We start from the raw sequence: 18456 nt of genomic DNA on the forward strand, positions 1-18456 counted from the left end.
ACATCCTGTTTTTATTTTTTTTTAAATAAGTATATTTTTATTGATTTCAGAGAGGAAGGGAGAGGGAGAGAGAGATAGAAACATCAATGATGAGAGAGAATCATTGATCAGCTACCTCCTGCACACCCCACACTGGGGATCGAGCCTGCAACCCGGGCATGAAGCTCTATCCACTGGGCGAAACCCGCTAGGTCTGAACATCCTGTTTTTAAAAACCTTCCCCATCATTTCCCTTCTCCTGCAACCTGGGAGACTGCTTTTGGCCATAGGTGGTGCTGTTGCACCTTTTAAAGCCTTAGTTTCCGTTTTGTCAAAGAAGACTTCACCATGTCCCTTTTACTTGATTTCTGTGTTTACTGCTTCAGAATAGCTCAGGGTCTGGATACCTGGAGCAATTGTTCTAGTTATAGCTTATTTTTATTCTGCCACCTCAGCGCGAAGTTTTAGACAGCTGTGAACAATGGCCATATTGGGCCTTTCTTCCAAAATTAGAAACCGTGATGTCAGAGAAGAGATAGAAACGGTCTCAGGAGCACCTCTCAGAAGAAAGCCCGTTCCGAGTCGGTGGACGCTGGGCCCACTGTGCGGGTGAATGAGGGAGGTGATTTGTACCTGGGCAGCCTGGTTGATTGACTTGGGTTTGAACACACGACACTGTGAGCCATTCAAATGAGGCAGTTCTTTTTTAATATGTTTTTTAAAAAAATTCATTTCAGAGAGAGGAAGGGAGAGGGAGAGAGGGATAGAAAAATCAATGATGAGAGAGAATCATGGATCGGCTGCTTTCTGCACACCCCCTACTGGGGATTGAGCCTGCAACCCGGGCCTGTGCCCTGACTGGGAATCAAACCATGACCTCCTGGTTCACAGTTTGATGCTCAACCCCTGAGCCACGCCAGGGGGTAAATGAGGCAGTTCTCTCTGAGTCTTCTTCCCATCCGTGGACCAGGGGTGCTCCTACCTGCTTTGTAGAACTGTGAGATTCAGAGAGAAATGATGTGAAGTGTTTAGCCAAGTGGTTATCTCATAAAAGAGGAATAAACTCTAGCTATTATTTTGTATGGAGCCATCATTTTATAGTCTTTGTCAACAACGAAGGAATTAAATAAGAAAAGATGGTTTTATGAACAAAGATCCAATTAAGAAATGAATGAAATACTTGGGAGGGCCCATAGTTCTTGCTCTCACATTGTAGCAGCAGCCGCACAAATACAGAATTATTTGTTAATTAGAGTGGTGGGAGTCAAGGGGGCCCAATAATGGCATTCCTACTTTATCCACCAGCCATTTGAGAAGTGAGACAAAAGAGTAGGCGGTTGGGGATAGATGTGACTTTTATTACTGATGAAGCCACCTTACCCATGAACGTTAGGGGTACAGGAAAATGGGAATCTTGATATTGTGCCCCGGCACTAGACAGGTTCCCCAGAGTCTGGCAGAGGCCTTCTGGCGAGAGGACCTGCCCTGTCACACTCAGGCTTGGAGGCGCCCAGCACTGGGCCTTCCTGAGGGTGGGCACCCATGGCGGTCGTCACGCTCTGGCTGGGTGCACGGCTGTGCCACAGAAGGCACCTGTCTTTACTGTATTACAGCCCGGGCGTCGGGACGGCAGGGCTCTCTAGTCTGTGTGTGGAAATGGAGATTGCAGTGCAGCAACTAGCTCTCCCAGAGGACCGTGCCCTGGGCCTTGCTCTGCATAGACACTTGAATACATACGCAGTTTCAGTAGGAACATGTTATTGATAGCTTTTTCAGTCCTGTGAGTGTGGTTACAAATGATCCTGGCTGATGGCAAGCATGATTCTTAGGGCGTGTTCTGTCATCATGGGAAGCCATGTTCCACAGGAAGGCGGATGGAGTTCATGGACACTGGACAATTGACCAGGTGATCAAGGCTTTCAAAGCTGCTTCCAAAAAGAGAATTAACTATATTGTATTTTAAACTAACTGCAAAGTTACTGCCTAAAAGTAGGAAATCCTTAGTTTGAAGTGTGCAGTAACTCTGTGTGTGAATTTGTGTGTGAGTGTGTGTCAGTGTGTGAGTGTGTATGAGAGTGAGAGTGTGTGTGAGTGTGTGTGTGAGAGTGTGAGTGTGAGTATGAGTGTGTGTGTAAGATTTCAGGTAGCATGTGGTAAGTTCCATATAGCCTCTTGGTACCATTGCCCCCATTTGCACAAATGAATCAATATTCCTTTGTCCTTCGGCTTATTTGTGGAAGTAACAAATTCTCATACTTGTTGGAGAATAACTGGGGTGTATGAGCTTAGGCAGTGGGGAGAAAAGAGGTGAGGCGGCACCCCACAATTCGTGCAGAAGTCATGGAAAAACTTCTAAAGCAAACAGGCACTGAGCTTGTAAATCAGAATTGCTTTTCTGATCTGAGAGAAGCACCTCGGGTTTTGAAGGCTGTGTGAATTGTGAAAGATGATGTAGCCATTACCTTTGAAAGCAGTTTGTCTTCCCAATAAAACGCCATGCTCTGTTCTCTCTTCCAGGCGCACAGGAAGTTCTCATTGACCCAGGTACTCCATCTCTGTGCTTCGTTTCTTTTGGTTGTGTTTGCCTTTCTTTAAGCGCTTGTTTCTCGGTGGGTGAATGAACGGTTACAATGTCTGCAGGGCGATCTGTGGGGCATTCTGATTTAAGCCGCTTTAAATCAGAACTGTTCAACCCTGATTGTTGCTTGGTCCCCGACTGCTCTATGCTGTCTGTGGAGGAGCTCCCGCCCCGCTAGCATGGCTGCGTGGATGGCCCGCACGTGTGCCTGCCAGGCGCTTTGAATGCACGGGCATGCCTGTCCAGTTGATTCACCGAAACGACTGTGCTCTGACCTGTGGTCCATGCTCCTCGCAACATGCATTTGTGTTTCCTGTGTGTGCTCTTAGCACCGAAAGAAATGGTGCTTTTTTTTTTTTTTTTTTTTCAGAGTCCGGTTTGCCTTTTCCCTCTTCTCACCTCCTGTGATTAACCTCTTTTATTGCAGTGCCTAATTATTTTATAATGAGCTCTATTGTTTTCTGGCTTAATCCGAAACAATGACAAAAGGTAAATAATAAAAACCTGAGACCCTGCCTGCCTTTGAGGACTAGAATCAGACAGTCATGCTTACACAGCTTTGTGGCCCAGACATCGATCCCATCTCATGGTGTCTCTTGATTCTGACATGAAATCGCTTCAGGTTTGCAGATTCTTTTGTTTTAACACCGTGTCGGCTCCTTTCCCGAGGATCATGTTCCGTGATCACCTCTTGCTCAGGCTGTCGATCGTGTAGAGGAAGAAAAACATGCTTTGCTTTCAGGAGACCTGAGTTGCTGGTCAAAGAACCATTCGAAAGGTCCAGAACAGGCGGCAGGGCCCGGTGGTGGGTGGGGGAGTGACTGCTGTGGGCACAGGGCTTCTTGTCGGGGTGATGAAAACGTCCTCAGGTTGATGGTGGGGATGGATGTGCAGCTCCGGGCGTAGTAGAAACCACTGGATGGTACACTTTAAATGTGTGAATTGTATTAAAGCTGCTTTTTTAAAAAAAGGCACCACACAGCACGTTCACACAGTAAATGCAAATTGCTATCTAACTATACCTGTTTTTCAGAGCCTTTTTGTAGCTTTCCATCAATGTTCTAACTTTAGAATTCTATTTAAGAATCTCACTGTGTCTAGTGTAGTCTGTGTCCTTCAGTCTACTGGTAGGGTGTATCGTATTAATTGATCTTGGCCTCTTAACCCAACCTGACGTTCTTGAGATGAATACCACTTGGTCATGTTGCACAATCCTCATTGCTGGATTTAGTTTGCTAGTGTTTTGTTGAGGACTTTTCCAGTTCATTTAAGGTTACTGGGATTGGTTTTATAACCATGACGAGGTCTATCCTGGAGAATGCTCTGTGCCCGAGGACAGTGTGTGCCCTGTTGTTGCTGGGAGGTGAGGGGGGCGCTGTTGGTGTTTGCTGGCTCTACTCATTTTTCTGGGTCAAGAATTTAGTTTCATTTTGTACTTTCCCTGTCCCAGCTCTGAAACCAGACAGTTGTCTAAGATGTTCTAGTTCATTTTCTTGGAGAATGGTATTTAGAAACTTAAATCTTGGCATTAAAATGCTTATTTAAAAAAGTTTTTTTTTAAAAAAATTTATTTTAGAGAGAGAGGAAGGGGAGGGATAGAATCATTGATGTTTCTCATTGGCTGCCTTCTGCATGCAACCCAGGTATGTGCCCTGACCGGGAATCAAACCTGGGACCTCTTGGTTCCTGGCTCGATGCTCAACCACTGAGCACACCGGCTGGGCTGAAATGCTTCTTGTACTGAGGGTCGTCGCTTCTAGGCCCCGTGAGAAGGTCACACTGTTGTCTCCAGTTCCAGCCCCCAGGCCCAGGGTTTTTCCAGTCTTCCTGTTTTATCTAAACCGCTTCCTTCTTCAACAGTGAGACATCTGGCTCCTGAGATGATCAATATAGTTGCTAAATTCCTCAGTCTTACCATATACAGAAAGTAGTTTCAGAATTGCTAATTGGTATCACTGGAAAAACAAACATTGAAGTAGAAGTCAAGGTTGTCTGTGGTGCTTTTTGTCTCTATACTTAGGGTAAATATACAAGACACTGCATTTGAAGTTGCTTGGATTTGTTCCTTAATCCTCCCTGTGGGTGTCATTATGTTATTTATTTGAAATACAGTTAATGGCTCCTGTTTGTATCCCAGCATAGGGTTCCCTATCTTTATTGATTGATACTTTTAAAAAAGTATATATTTCTTTATTGATTTCAGAAAGGAAGGGAGAGGGAGAGAGAGATAGAAACATCAATGATGAGAGAGAATCATTGATCGGCTGCCTCCTGCACGCTCCCTACTGGGGATCGAGCCCACAACCTGGGCATGTGCCCTTGGCTGGAATCGAACCTGAGACTCTTCAGTCCGCAGGCCGATGCTCTATCCACTGAGCCAAACTGGCTAGGGCTGATTGATACTTTTTACTACATAAAAGTAAACAGAGTTCCAAAAGTCGAAACTACATAAGAGGTCTACCCAGAGAAGTGTCATTCTTGTTATCTCTCCCACCGTATCCCCACTCCACTTGGACGTGATTCATCTTTTTTAAAAAAATTGTTTTTATTGATTTGAGAGAGAGGAAGGGAAAGGGAGAGATAGAATCATCAATGGTGAGAGAGAATCACCGGTTGGCTGCCTCCTGCACACCCCCACTGGGGATCCAGCTTGCAATCTGGGCATGTGCCCTGACCGGGAATCAAACCTTGACCTCCTGGCTCATAGGTCGATGCTCAACCCCTGAGCCACACCGGCCAGGCTATAGGTGATTTGTCTTGATCGTGTGCTGTTGGGATGAGATGAGGTACCACATGAGGAATTAAGCACCCCCTCCTTCTGACCCCCATGATCTTCCCTTTCCTTTCTCCAAAGGAAAACAGCAAAATTCAACAATAGAAATTGTTCAGGCTAATGAGATAGATCGAGGGGACCTGCCGTTTATTCAGTGTTACTGTGGCAGGACACATGTGTTAGACACGTGAACCCCAGAACTCGAGCCCGCGTCACCTGAGGGCCAGCAGGAAGACTCCGCTCCTGGACCTGCCTCCTCACCTGCAGGCCGGGGCATGCTGGGAGCTCCTCTCGTGGGGGTTGTGAGCGTGGACACCTCCCCTTGCTTCTGGCTCCTGGGAAGGCCAAGTGCCTGGCTGTGCTGTGATGGCGTGCAGTCGCCTGTAATGCAGAGCCTCTGTCTGCAGGCGCCCAGCCCTGTGCAGTGGCCTTGCTGATTTGGGTCTGTTCTGTAGAACAGTGGTCGCCACCCTTTCGGGCCTCACGGACCACCAGTGTCCGCGGATCACTGGCTGGCGACCGCTGCTTTAGGAAGTATATCTGTTCGACATCTTTTCAAGCACGCCTTTCTTTTATTATTTATAGTTCTGCTCTCTCATCTTTTGCTGTGATTTTCACAAAATCTGCGGGAAGCAGAATCCCCAGCCACCTGCCTCTTCCCGGTTCTCCGTGTGGCTCTTTCTTCCCTGACTGGAGGGGGATTTGACACAGGACATTTTCTTTCTGTCTCTTGGAATCTCTCTGTCCGTCTGTCCATTTATCTGTCCACTCATTCTTGTGTCTTGTTCCACACATCATGCGAGGCAGCGTACAGAACACTAACCATGCAGGTGAGAAGGCGGAGCCAGGAGGAGAGCAGGGCGGAGGGGGCTCACAGGAGCGTGGCGGGCAGTGTAGGGGCTGTGAGCGATAAGACCCACAGCACACGTGAGCCGGGCCTCCCCGTGGACCTGAAGAAGACAGGGCTTGTGGGAGATGCTTGTCCGTGAGATAAACACGTGGCTCAGGAGAATGGATGTTTGAGTGCTCCAGGAACTCAAAGACTCTCTCCCTTGGTCTCCTGGCAGTGTGTGTGTGTGTCGCTGGTTACGTTCTGTAGAGGACATCCCCCCCCGCCCCATGCGAGTGTGAGGCTCAGGGATTAGGGGGTTCCGCTTGTTCACAGAGGTTGGCTAAACACAGAGCGTGGCAGCCACAGGAAGGTCTGGTGTTTATAAGTTACATTCTTTTTTTCTTTTTTTAAAATATATTTTATTGATTTTTTACAGAGAGGAAGGGAGAGAGATAGAGAGTTAGAAACATTGATGAGAGAGAAACATCGATCAGCTGCCTTCTGCACATCTCCTACTGGGAATGTACCCGCAACCCAGGTACATGCCCTTGACCGGAATCGAACCTGGGACCTTTCAGTCCGCAGGCTGATGCTCTATCCACTCAGCTAAACTGGTTTCGGCTGTAAGTTACATTCTTTTCTGAGTGCTGGACAGTTGGAAATGCTTTCAAACAGTGTATCTCCGTCTCAGGACACAGTGGCCCGCGGCTGTCGGAGCTTAAGGCCGGGAGGTAACGCGTGCTGGCCGCATGGTGTTCAAGTCCACCTCGCTAGTTAGTGTAGGCGTGCTGCTTCTACAGAATGCATTTCAGGCTCTTTGAGAAAAATTTCAGCAGGGAGGAAAACGTATTGTGAGCTAATTAACATTTAATACGATGCTTGGGTGGTGAGACTATTCTAGGGAGCGTATGAGCTATGCGGACTTTTCAAATCATTTCATTACTTACATTTCAGCAGGCGATGTGTGTTACCTTGTGTGTGCCCCTCTTTTAGACTCACAAGGAAACGAGGCTGAAAAGCAAAAGATTGTTTCTTTCCCTTCTCTCGGTGTGCAGGTGCCCTCACCACCAACGGCATAAACCCTGACACCAGCGCTGAGATCGGACGCGCCAAGAACTGCCTGAGCCCCGAAGACATCATCGACAAGTACAAGGAGGCCATCTCCTACTACGGCAAGGTGCGGCCTGGGCGTCTCCGCCAGCAGTGCGCCCTCAGCCTCCTTCCCGGCTCACAGCGGGCAGAGCTGAGTGCCTTCCTTCTTTCTCTCCGTAACTCCGGCAGGTCTCCCTATGCATTTACACTCATCACAGGTTCCTCTCCAATGATCAAAGTGCTCAGAGCTGAGTCCTGCTGCTGGGGAGACAGATGGAGAGAGGGGGGTGGCGTGTGTAGGTTTTTGAGCACCGTAGTGGCTGCCGGTGGACTGCGGGCCCCCCCAAGCACCCCGGGTAGACCAGGCGGCTCTGACACGAGCGGGAGCCGCGCTCTCCTGCCTCGATGGCAAAGCCCTGTGGTGGGTCCGCTTTGCCCCTGAGTCTGAATAAAGCTGAGTGGCTGCCCAGAGCACTGTGCCAGTGAGAACTGCAGACGTCACCTCCATGGGAAAGGCTTGCTGCATGGGCACAGGGGAGCCTGGAGAGGAAAGAGTGGGCTCTGGGGTCTGACAGCCTGCGGGTCGCCCCACACCTGACGTTAGTCAGCATACACGGCTGCACTGAGCTCCAGTGTTCTCCCTCAGGGGGCGTTCCAGGGTTTCTGTAACCGGGGTAATGGCGCACATACAGCCGACCGCAGTGCCGGCCTCATTCTGTTGCTGGTCCCGTCTCTTCGTCCTCACCCAGTTTTCTGCAAGACTCCTTGGTCCTCGTGTGTGTGATACAACTAGGAAAAGAAAGCCAGTGCCGTGCCTGTGCCTAGCTGTGTTTTATTCGTTTGCTTCATTTTCCTCTTGTCTCCTTTCCTGCTCACCTCCTCCACCGCAAGAGGCTGGGACTTTCCTGAGCCACCCAGACACCGGTTAGAGCTGCCCTGGGGGCTGGCCCATCGCCGGGAATTGACAGCGACATAAAACATACCTGTGCACTTCCGGGATTTGATGGTATTTGATTTGTACACACGCACGCCAGGCTGCCTCCCACTTTCTGAGGGAGAAGCACCGCCTTGGTTTTTAGTCACTGAGGTGGCAGTGAAGTTCTTGCCTGCTTCATCGGTGCTTTTTACGGAGGTGTGAAGGGAAGCTCACAGGGCCTTTTCTCTCTCCGTCTCCATCTGTCCTTCACCCCAGGATTGAAGAAGCAGGATCAAGTAACTGGGAAAAAGCAGATCAGAAAGACGGAAACCTTTAAGTAGAGGACAGGGAGCTAGGCTTTTTGCAACAAAGTCACATGAATTTGATACAGGGAGCTAGAATTTTTGCAACAAAGTCACATGAATTAACTCGGCTGCCTTAAAGCTCAGGTGTGAGAGAGGGATTCTAAAAGTGTCTTAGAGATGAGAGGTGGAAATGACTTGAGTAGCAGAGTAGCCATTGATAACATTTTGAAGTTTTGTAACACATCCAGCTATTGTGGTTGTATCAGTTGAACAGATGCGAACATATTTATTAGTACATGGGCATCGTAGGTCCCTCCTTTTGTCCCCCTCAGGGATAGACATTCTGAAGCACATTCTGCTCCCTTGGGAGGGGTACATGCTGGGTGCTGCTGCTGCAGGTCCTCGAGTCTCCGTGGGGGGACAGACCATCTTCCTTCCTCTTTTCTGACGGAGGGCCCTCTCTCCCTGCAGTACAAGAATGCGGGAGTGATTGAGCTGGAAGCGTGCGTCAAAGCTGTGCGTGTCCTGGCCATTCAGAAGCGGAGCATGGAAGCTTCCGAATTTCTCCAGAATGCCGTTTACATTAACCTCCGACAGGTGGGTGTCTTAGTCCCCCATCCCCAAACCCTCCCCCTCCCCTGAGGTGGAAGTGAGTGCAGTCTCCTGTTCCTTAGTTATCACTGATCCGTCCACACTGCTGGGATTCAGAGTGGTGTGGGGGAAACTTGGGGGTCAGAACTCGCCATCCTGAGTGTGGTTATTGTGCATCATTCTTTAAAAAATTATTTTTATTGATTTCACAAAGGAAGGGAGAGAGATAGAAACACCAATTATGAGAGAGAATCATTGATCGGCTGCTTCCTGCACGCTCCCTACTAAGGATCGAGCCTGCAACCCAGGCATGTGCCCTGAACAGGAATCGAACCTTGACCTCCTGGTTCATAGGTCTATGCTCAACCACTGAGCCACACCAGCCAGGCATGCTGCTTCTTTATGTTACAGTATTTCACTTTCAAAGTCCAGGACTCGCTCTCCTTCCAAATGTTTAATTTTTGCTTGGAGAAGCAACTTCGCCTCTGACAGCTTTGCGACCTTGAACGGTCTGTGTGCCTCTCACCTGACGTTTGTCACTTGTGATGCAGTTGCCATTGTTACCCCGTCTGGATGTCAGTCCTCTTTACACAGCAGCTTCCACAGTGCTGCCTCCGTTGAATCTGGGTGTGTTTTTAATCAGACAAAATCATGAGGAAATTTTTAGCTAACTTGGATTTTCGTGGTAGGGCAACCAGACTGAAACACTGCGCTGTTTACTTAAAATATGTGGGAATTTGCTGCTGTTTGGAACAACTCTTGCTCTGTTTGCTTGATCTTCGAGGTGAGCACTAGGGGGCAGCAGAGACACGCCAGAGGCACGATACCAGGCTTTCTGAGGCCAGCGTGGAAGCGGGTGCTGATGTGGGGTGAATGTTGTCCCCACACCACACTCGGCTTTAGTTGGCTCATCGGGCTGTTTGCTTGCCAGATGAGCAGACAGCAGACTAATGAGTCCTGCTGGGAATTTACAATAACGAAATAGAGGGTCTGCAGTTTTTCTGAAATGCACAAGGTTTTTGTTCCTGACCAAGTGTGTTCCTTGTTGCGAATCTGCATATTGGGAATGACAGCATTCACTTCTTCCTGGCATGTTACAAGTTCTAAATAATGTAATAATGCGTATGAAGGGCTTGGCACACTGCTTGGCACATGGGAAATGTTCGCAGTAGGCGGTGGGACCTGGAGGTACAGGGTGGGCTGGGTGGGCTCGCGGGGGCCTGGCCTGCCAGGGAAGGCACTTGTGCTCCATGTTCGTGGGTGTGTCTGGGAGGGGATGATGGGTCCTGAACTGTGACCTGGGAATCTTACCTGGCAGCTGCAAGTGTCTGGAGGGAGGGAGGTAGAGGAAGCTGGCAGGAAGACCACTGAGGTCACTGAGAGCTAATGGGGGCCCACGCGAGGGCATGGGAGTGGGCATGGTGAGGGCGGCGGGGTGGGGGTGGGGGGAGAGGACGGGGCTGGGCTGAAGGAGAGCAGCAGGTGGCAGGGATCCACACTGGGCTCTGTCCTCCCAGAACTCTCTGGGGAACGGGTTGATGGGCAAGGCGGCAGTGGGAGAGGCACTTCCTCACGCAATGTGGCCTCGAGTGGGCGTGTGGGCCTGTGGGGGGGACCCACTCAGGACGTGCCTGATACTTCCTGGCTGTGTGGCTTGCACAGACGATTAATTCCTCTCTGAGCTTCATATTTCCTCGGCTAGCTCATGGGATTGTTGCAGTGATTAAATAAGTACGTTATGTTTGCTGGCATAGAGTTCGTGCTTAGACGCAGACGTCGTCACACCATAGGGAGGTCGGGAGAGTCTGGTTAGGTCTGGGCTTAGAAGGCTGGGCGCCAGGAAGGCTTCCTCTCAGTGAGGCTGCTGTTGCCGACGGCCCATTGCCGGGCCACCTGGCTCTGCGCGCTGTGTGGGCTGAGTTCTGTATCTGCTGAGAGTCCTGCCCACATCCCAGGGTCTGATGAACCCGCGTTCCTTTCCTGATGAAGGAGCTCGAAGCCGATGCCGCGTGTGTGTGCGCGTGCATGTGTATGTGTGTGTGTGAGTGTGTGCGCGTGCGCGCATGTGTGAGTGTGCGTGCATGTGTGTGTGTATGTGTGTGTGAGCGCGCATGTGTATGAGTGTGTGTGAGTGTGTGCGTGCGTGTAGGTGTGCGCGCGTGCATGTGTGCATGTGTGTGTGAGCGCGCACATATGTATGTGTGTGCGTGCATGTGTGTATGCGTGTGTGAGTGTGTGTGCACGCATGTGTATGTGTGAGTGTGTGTGTGCGCGCGTGCATGCGCGTGCACGCACGCTGTGCAGCAGATGTCTTTGTCCTGGGAGCCTGGGCTTCTCCCGCAGAGGGATGGGTTGGCTCCAGGTCAGTGGCCTCAGAGGGTCAGGGCTTCTACCCATTGACTCCACTGCTGTCCTGTCGCCTTGTGGGCACCTGCTCCTGCTCCACGTTTCATCGTGTCACTGTTTTATGAAAAAGCTTTTAAAAAAAAGTTTTTATGTGTCTTTCAAAGCCTCTCCCTTCCTCCCCGTGCTCCAGCTTTCCGAGGAGGAGAAAATCCAGCGCTACAGCGTCCTCTCCGAGCTCTACGAGCTCATCGGCTTCCGGCGCAAGTCCGCCTTCTTCAAGCGCGTGGCCGCCATGCAATGCGTGGCGCCCAGCATCGCCGAGCCCGGCTGGAGGGCCTGCTACAAGCTGCTTCTGGAGACGCTGCCGGGCTACAGCCTGTCGCTGGACCCACAGGACTTCAGCAAAGGTACCGGCCGGGACTAAAACGTTGCTCTGATTCCCTTAACCCTGCCTCGTGCGAGGAGCGGCAGACTGTGTCCAGGGCCTGAGGGTCAATATTTTGGCGTGCGGGCCACGTGGTCTCGGTGGTGGCTCCCCAGCTGCTCCAGGGCGTGGATGCCGCGCCGACAGGTGTAAGCCACGGAGCTCTATTTACAGACAGGCGGCGGCCAGGCTGCTGTGTGGACTCTAGTTCGCTGTATCCCTGGCTGAGAGCATGTGATAGCTAAAATTTCTTTTTTTTGGCCAAAATTACTTCAAAAGATTTTTCCAAAATCCTTTAAAAGGAGGGTTCTGGGCTTAGCAGAGCACAGGGGGACCGAGTGAGCCACAGGGCGGGCAGAGGGGCTTGTCAGGTGGCCCTCGGAGTGAGGGGACGTGGGAGGGGTCAGAGATCGAAGGACTGGCAAGGGCATGAGGACAGGCTCGCCGAGGCTGGTGTGCCAGTTCCTGTGTCTGGGAGGGCCCACTGGGATGGAGCTGCCCTGACTTCCGTCCTCAGGGCCCCGGGGGGAGACCTGGAGGCCCAGGGCTAACACTGTCCTGCTCTGTAGCCGAGTGCGTCCCTCCTGAATCGGGCCCACATAGGCCCTGCCTTTCTGTGGCTTTGCGGACTGTGCCTGTGCCCTGGTTTTCTAACACTTCCCTGTGGGGTTGACACGTGTCTTGTTTGGATGTCGTCCGTGACTGGGGCTCATGGAGCTGGGGAGTGATTCTGCCCCTGTCTGTCCCTGGCTGTGTCTCAGCCCCCGGGAGGGCGTTAGCACGTCTTGGTTCTTCCCTCGTGCTGGACACGGCGCCGCGTGCTGAGGGTAAACACGTGGCCACGTGGACCTGGCCGTCTTCCAGACCCTCGTTCTCACCCAGACAGACACCAGGAGAGATGTTCTCCACCTGCCCTCGCCTGCTCTCCGTCCTCGGATTCCTGTCCCCGTGTCCTCCGAGAGCCGCCTGCCGAGCACCTGCCGGTGGCTGGCGCTGTAGACGGGCTGTGATGCTGTGTCACACAGGCGCGCTGTGAGCTCAGCACCGGCTCCTCCCAGGCGAGGAGCGCAGGCGTGCACGGCTCCCCCAGCCTGTCCTCGTTCTCGCTCGGCACCCTGGTGGGCGTTTCACCAGCACCTCAATCCAGGCTTTACCCTCAGGACAGCCTTGCCCCAGCTGTGGTCATGGGTGTCCTTAGTTTCCCAGAGCGCCGAGGCCACGTGGTGTTTAACCGAATGGCGTCTGAGAGCCTGCGGACAGCCGCACAGGAGCTGTTTCTATAACGTTTTACCTTCCTGGGCTGGTTGCCTGAGGTTCTGAGAGGCCATTTGTCGGTCTTCTGACGGCCCGCCTTCTCTGGAGCGCTCTTCCCTGTCGCTCACCCGCTCACTGCCTGTCACCCTCGGGTCCCACTCATGCCTGTTCAGGGCGGCCCCGCAGCGGAAGCGCAGCCTCAGTGGACTCTTTCCCCTTCGTTGGCTTCCGCTCTTCCCTGTCCACCTCCCCTAACTCGTAAATACATTACAAATAAATTGGGGTGTTTTCCCCACTGCCTCTCCCCAGCCTGTGAGCCTGTCAGGCCGAGACCCCTGACTCTCACCGTGTCCAGCACGGGGCAGGTGTCCCGCACATACGTGTAATGTGGGAGCCGCCTCATGAGCAGCCACAGTGCCATGTGTTCGTTTACATTTACTGAGTAGAGTTTGTTTCTTGATCTCATTTTTGAATCAGGTGAATGGAATGTGTTTCTCCCCCCTTTTTATTGCATTTATTGGGGTGACACTGATTAACCAAATTATTCAGGTTTCAGGGCATAATTCCACAACACGTCACCTGGCACTGTGGGTGTGTTCACCCCAAGGCTAGTCTCCGTCCAGCCAGCACCAGTTATCCCCCTTGTCCCCTCTCCCGTCCCCTCCTGCAATCACGGCACGAAACATGTTTCTTTTGAAAAATAAGCGCATGTGCACACCTCCCAGTGCCTAGGTCCTTTTCCTTAGCCTCCGTCTCAGGAGGGGACATTCGCCATCAGTTTGTGAGAGATTCGGGAAGACAAGATGGTAGTCGCGGGAGATCAAATAAAGGAAGAGGGTAAGTGTCCCCTGGATGTGCTGATAAGAAGGAATGAGAATCCCTCCGCACCTGTCTCCGCGGTGCCCTGGGCCACTTCAGCCCTCTCTCCGAGAGTTCAGAGGAAATGTGCTCAAGCCCCGAGCCTGTGAAGAAAAGGTGGACTGGATTGTCAGGACCTGAAATGTATTCTGCCTATTTCTTGACATGAGCGTTTTCACTTGCTGCTTCCGCACGGTCCACAGAGCAGCGCAGGGGTGCCGCGTGCTGCCGGCTCTCGGTGGCGCGTTGTCATTTTGGTCTTTGTGTGGCTGTACATGGAGATTTTCCATCAGTCCTTTGGCGCAGCCTTTTCCTGGGCAGCGGATTACATTCCCCGGGAGCTCTGAGGAAGGAGACAGGCAAGGCAGGGGGCTGCGGAAAGGCAGAGGTGATGTGATCAACTCTCACATTGGTGAGCTTCTTAAATACAAGAGTGTTGGAAACTTTATTGCTGGGTCCTCTGTTGCAAATCTGTCTTAAAAATGAAAAGATTTAAGTTTTTATAGGAGAAGCAATTTGACTCACACAGAAATGACAACTCACACACTATTTAGTGTTAAGGAAATTTATACTCAGTCTTACTCATAATTGCCTGTGGTAGGAAGTGGATCATTATCTATTTAAAAGAAAATCAGCAAAATGATTTTCCGAGTTCTAAAGCAAGAAAGCCTCCTTCATATAGTGGTGTTGAGATTATTTAAGTTGGATCATTTTGAATTTATGGCGAGGTTAGTCACGACATCAATTTCAGCGTCTCAATCCTTTTTAAAGTGGCTTGTTTTGCTCGGTGGATATGGCTCAGTGATTGAGTGTTGACCTATGACCCAGGAGGTTGTGGTTTGATTCTGGTCAGGACACATGCCCAGGTTGTGGGCTTGATCCCCAGTGTGGGGTGTGCAGGAGGCAGTCGATCAATGATTCTGTCGTCTTGATGTTTCTCTCTCTCTCCCTCCCTCCCCCTGCCTCTCTGAAATTAATAAAAAAATATATTTAAAGCTGCTTGCTTTGTGTCAGTGTTGGGTTCTAGCTTCTGCTGACAATGTGGAAACAATCCAGGGACTTGCCTTTCTCTCATTGGGCCATGTCTGCTTTGTTTATGCTCCCCCCCGCCCCATTTGTCCCTTTGTTGAGGTATTTTACAGCCGGTCCCAGAAATCATGTCCTTTTCCCCTGCACAAATGTGTCTGCGTGTCTGTAAAATGGGCATGTCTCTCAGCAGGCGTCCCATCCGATTCCCAAGCTGGCTGAGTACCAGCTGTGTGCCAGCTTCCTGCCAGGCATCACGGGTCCCGGGTGGGTAAGACAGTCCTAGTTCACAGGGAAGGGAAGGACAGACAGAAACAAACACGGGAGTTTACAGGTGCCTCACTGCACCTGCCAGATAACTCCCACGGTGGCACTGTGTGCTCGGTGCCGTGGGAACACACAGCAGGCCTGGTCCACTGTGTGGGCAGGACAGAGGGCGAGGAGGCTGCTAGGGGCAGTGAGGGAGGAACCTCTGATTGGAGCCTTAAGCCCTTTCCCCCAACTTTTCTACAAGCTCCTTGGCCTGGGCACACCACACTGCGGGGTGACCTATTTGGTTTGGGTTCCTGGGACCACTATCTTCTTCACGAAGGATTTGAAGGTGAAAAAAACCTAAGACTAGTAGTTGTTGCCCAAAGGAGAATGGAATAAATCAGTCTGAAGTTCTGTGATTTTACAGAGGTCCTTTCCACGCCCTGGCCAGTTGATCAGTGGTTAGAGCGTTGGCCCAGGGACTGACGGGTCCCGGGTTCAATTCTGGTCAAGGGCACGTACCTCAGTTGCGGGCTTGATCCCTGGCTCTGGATGGTGAGAGGGCAAGTGCAGGAGGCAGCCAATCAATGTATCTCTCTCACATTGATGTTTCTCTCTCTGTCTCTCCCCCCTCCCTTCCAGTCTCTAAAAAAAAAAAAAAAAGATGGAAAAAATATCCCCAGTAAGGATTAAAAAGAAAAAGAGATCCTTTTCACTGGCTGTGCAAACAGTTTCCCCACCTCTAATGTCACGTACACTGAATCATTTTGGAGGGGTGGCCACAAAAGTTTGCTGATAACCTTGTTTCTAGTTTATCTGCTTTTCTGTACGTTTGTTCTACTTCAGAGAAATACTGTGCTTTTGAATGTCATGTCCTTGGTTGTTGGTAACAAAACCCACCAAATATCAGTATTCTGTTGAAAAAAAATAAGAAGTATGCCCAACACTGGTATATGCTGTCGAAAATGTAATCTTTTTTCAACCTTGTTATAATTATTTCAAAATGGGTTACTTAAAAAATTGTCTCTTTGCAGAAGAAAGTGTAATATGAACCAGGTAATGCATGAAAAAAGTACCACTTTAGAGTTCATTTCTGAGCTAAATAAATGGAACGTCATCTGCTGCCCTGGGAGTGTGACGGTGGAGACATTGTGTTTGGACCCTCAAGGCTCACACATTATATAGACGTGTCAGTCCCATGCCCGTCCTGCTGCTCGTCTCTGATCTGTGACTTTGTGTGGCTTTGGTGGCAGGCACGCATCGAGGCTGGGCTGCTGTGCAGATGCGCCTGCTTCACGAGCTGGTCTACGCCTCCCGGAGGATGGGGAACCCCGCCCTGTCCGTCAGGCACCTGTCCTTCCTGCTGCAGACCATGCTGGACTTCCTGTCGGATCAAGGTGAGTGCTTCCAGACTCAGTTTTTTCAAGCAGCTACGCATGAGAGCTCTCTGGCTGCCGGGGTCCCGTATGGAATTCTGGCTGCGGACCGGTGACTAGCTCCCCGTGGCCTGGCGATGATGGAGGCGCAGTGTCTGCGTGGCAGCTGGTCCAGGTGGAATCCTCGCTGGGCCTTAGAGTTTAGGGTGCCATCCTGATCCCTGGCACTTGACCCTTTTCCCTTGGGTCATGGGCTCGTTCTTGCCTGGTGCCACCTTCCTACATACCTCCCTTCATTTTTTTCTAGGCAGCCTTTCTTGGTCGCCCTAGAACAGCTTGGATGCCTCTGAAATGTTCTCCCTTGAGTGTGGAACGTGCCCATTGGAGCACTGGTCATCCCTGTATGTCCATCACTTACTTAATCGCCACTCCCCATGGAAGCTGCAAGCTCCTGGAGGCAGGTGTCCACCTGCTTGTGTCCCATCCCGTCACCCAGTGGCATGCTTGGCACTCACATGTTGCCAAGTGCATGAATAATTAATGCTTTTCCTTTTTAAAAATCAACTTGATTGAGGTTTAATTCACACACTACACAATTCACCCATTTAAAATATACCTGTTTCTTTTTTTAAAAAAATATTTTTTATTGATTTCAGAGAGGAAGGGAGAGGGAGAGAGATAGAAGCATTGATGATGAGAGAGAATCACTGATTGGCTGCCTCCTGCATGCCCCCCTGCAACCCGGGCATGTGCCCTGACCGGGAATCGAACCGGGACCTCCTGGTTCATAGGTTGACGCTCAACCACTGAGCCACGCTGGTGGGGCTATGCCACTTTCTTAGGACATTCATAGACATGCACCTTGCACCAGAGTCCATTTTAAAAATCTTTTGATCACCTCCAAAAGAAGCCCTGCACCCTAAAGCTCCCAGCAGTCACATGGGCGCGCACGTCGTGCTGGATGCATTAATATTAAACACTGCCTTTGGTTGGTGTTTGCTGTTACTGATAACGCCATGGTGACCACCCTCAGGTCTTCAGCTTTCTGAGCAGGAGCGATTTTATCAGGAGAGGGCTTGCCGGGTCAGCCGCGCGAGCATTTTTATTGCTGTTGCAACCTATTGCCAAATTGCCTTCTGGAAGGATGGGTCTAATTGTACCGCCCGCAGCAGTGCTGCTAATCCAGGGTGTACAGAATGTTGCCTCACTGTTTTAATTTGTATTTTCTGGGTAACATGCAAAGCCGGATATTGTTTCCTCTGTTTGTTTGCTAATTGTATCTCTTTTATGTGAAACTCCTTTGCAGTCTTCTGAGCGCTTTCCTGCCTCCTGCCTCATTCGTCTGGATGAGGGAGGCAGCTCGCATCCTGACCACCGTGCTGGCGAGGTCTGTGATGCTCTGAGCTGCTAATTAAGCGCTCGCCTGAAGTCTCCCCGGTCACTCAGGGCAGCGCCGAGTCTAGAGCCCAGCTTTCAGCCCCGGTCCCAGGGACGTATACACACTCAGTAGACAGCGCACTCTACACCATAACCACCGGGGGGTGGGCCGCGGTGGGAAAGAGTGAGGGTGCCTCCCAAAAGGGTGCACTTGTTTCTGGGATAAAACTGAGGGTGTCAGGGAACCCCTTTTGAGCACTGTGACAGGTCCCCTTAGCTTACCGTGGAGTTTGCAAGTGTCGCTGGAACCCTAAGCAGCACCTATGTGTTACAGAGATTAGCTTCAGGCACCACGTGTGAATCTAACAGCCGGGTGAGGCTCCCTACATGTGACCCACAGCGACCACTTTGATTTCTTGAACATGCCAAGTTTTGTTTGCCCCCTGGAGGTGGGGTGATGACATTTTTCATTTCTTT

General features: G+C 50.9%; 1 protein-coding gene across 2 annotated transcripts in view; it reads left to right on the forward strand.

Moving 5' to 3' along the window:
* Positions 1-18456, forward strand: part of TRAPPC9 (trafficking protein particle complex 9) — a 166181-nt gene that overhangs the window by 22596 nt on the left and 125129 nt on the right. Inside the window, exons 5-9 of one of the 2 annotated variants that reach the window (XM_036337598.1) lie at positions 2497-2523; positions 7218-7339; positions 8947-9072; positions 11603-11819; positions 16480-16623. In XM_036337598.1, coding sequence (XP_036193491.1) covers positions 2497-2523; positions 7218-7339; positions 8947-9072; positions 11603-11819; positions 16480-16623 — 636 coding nt within the window. The remainder of the gene's footprint in view (positions 1-2496; positions 2524-7217; positions 7340-8946; positions 9073-11602; positions 11820-16479; positions 16624-18456) is intronic. The other variant, XM_036337599.1, reaches the window with a different exon arrangement.

Source organism: Myotis myotis, unplaced genomic scaffold (genome assembly GCF_014108235.1).
Source record: "Myotis myotis isolate mMyoMyo1 unplaced genomic scaffold, mMyoMyo1.p scaffold_m19_p_16, whole genome shotgun sequence".
Taxonomy (NCBI): Eukaryota; Metazoa; Chordata; class Mammalia; order Chiroptera; family Vespertilionidae; genus Myotis; species Myotis myotis.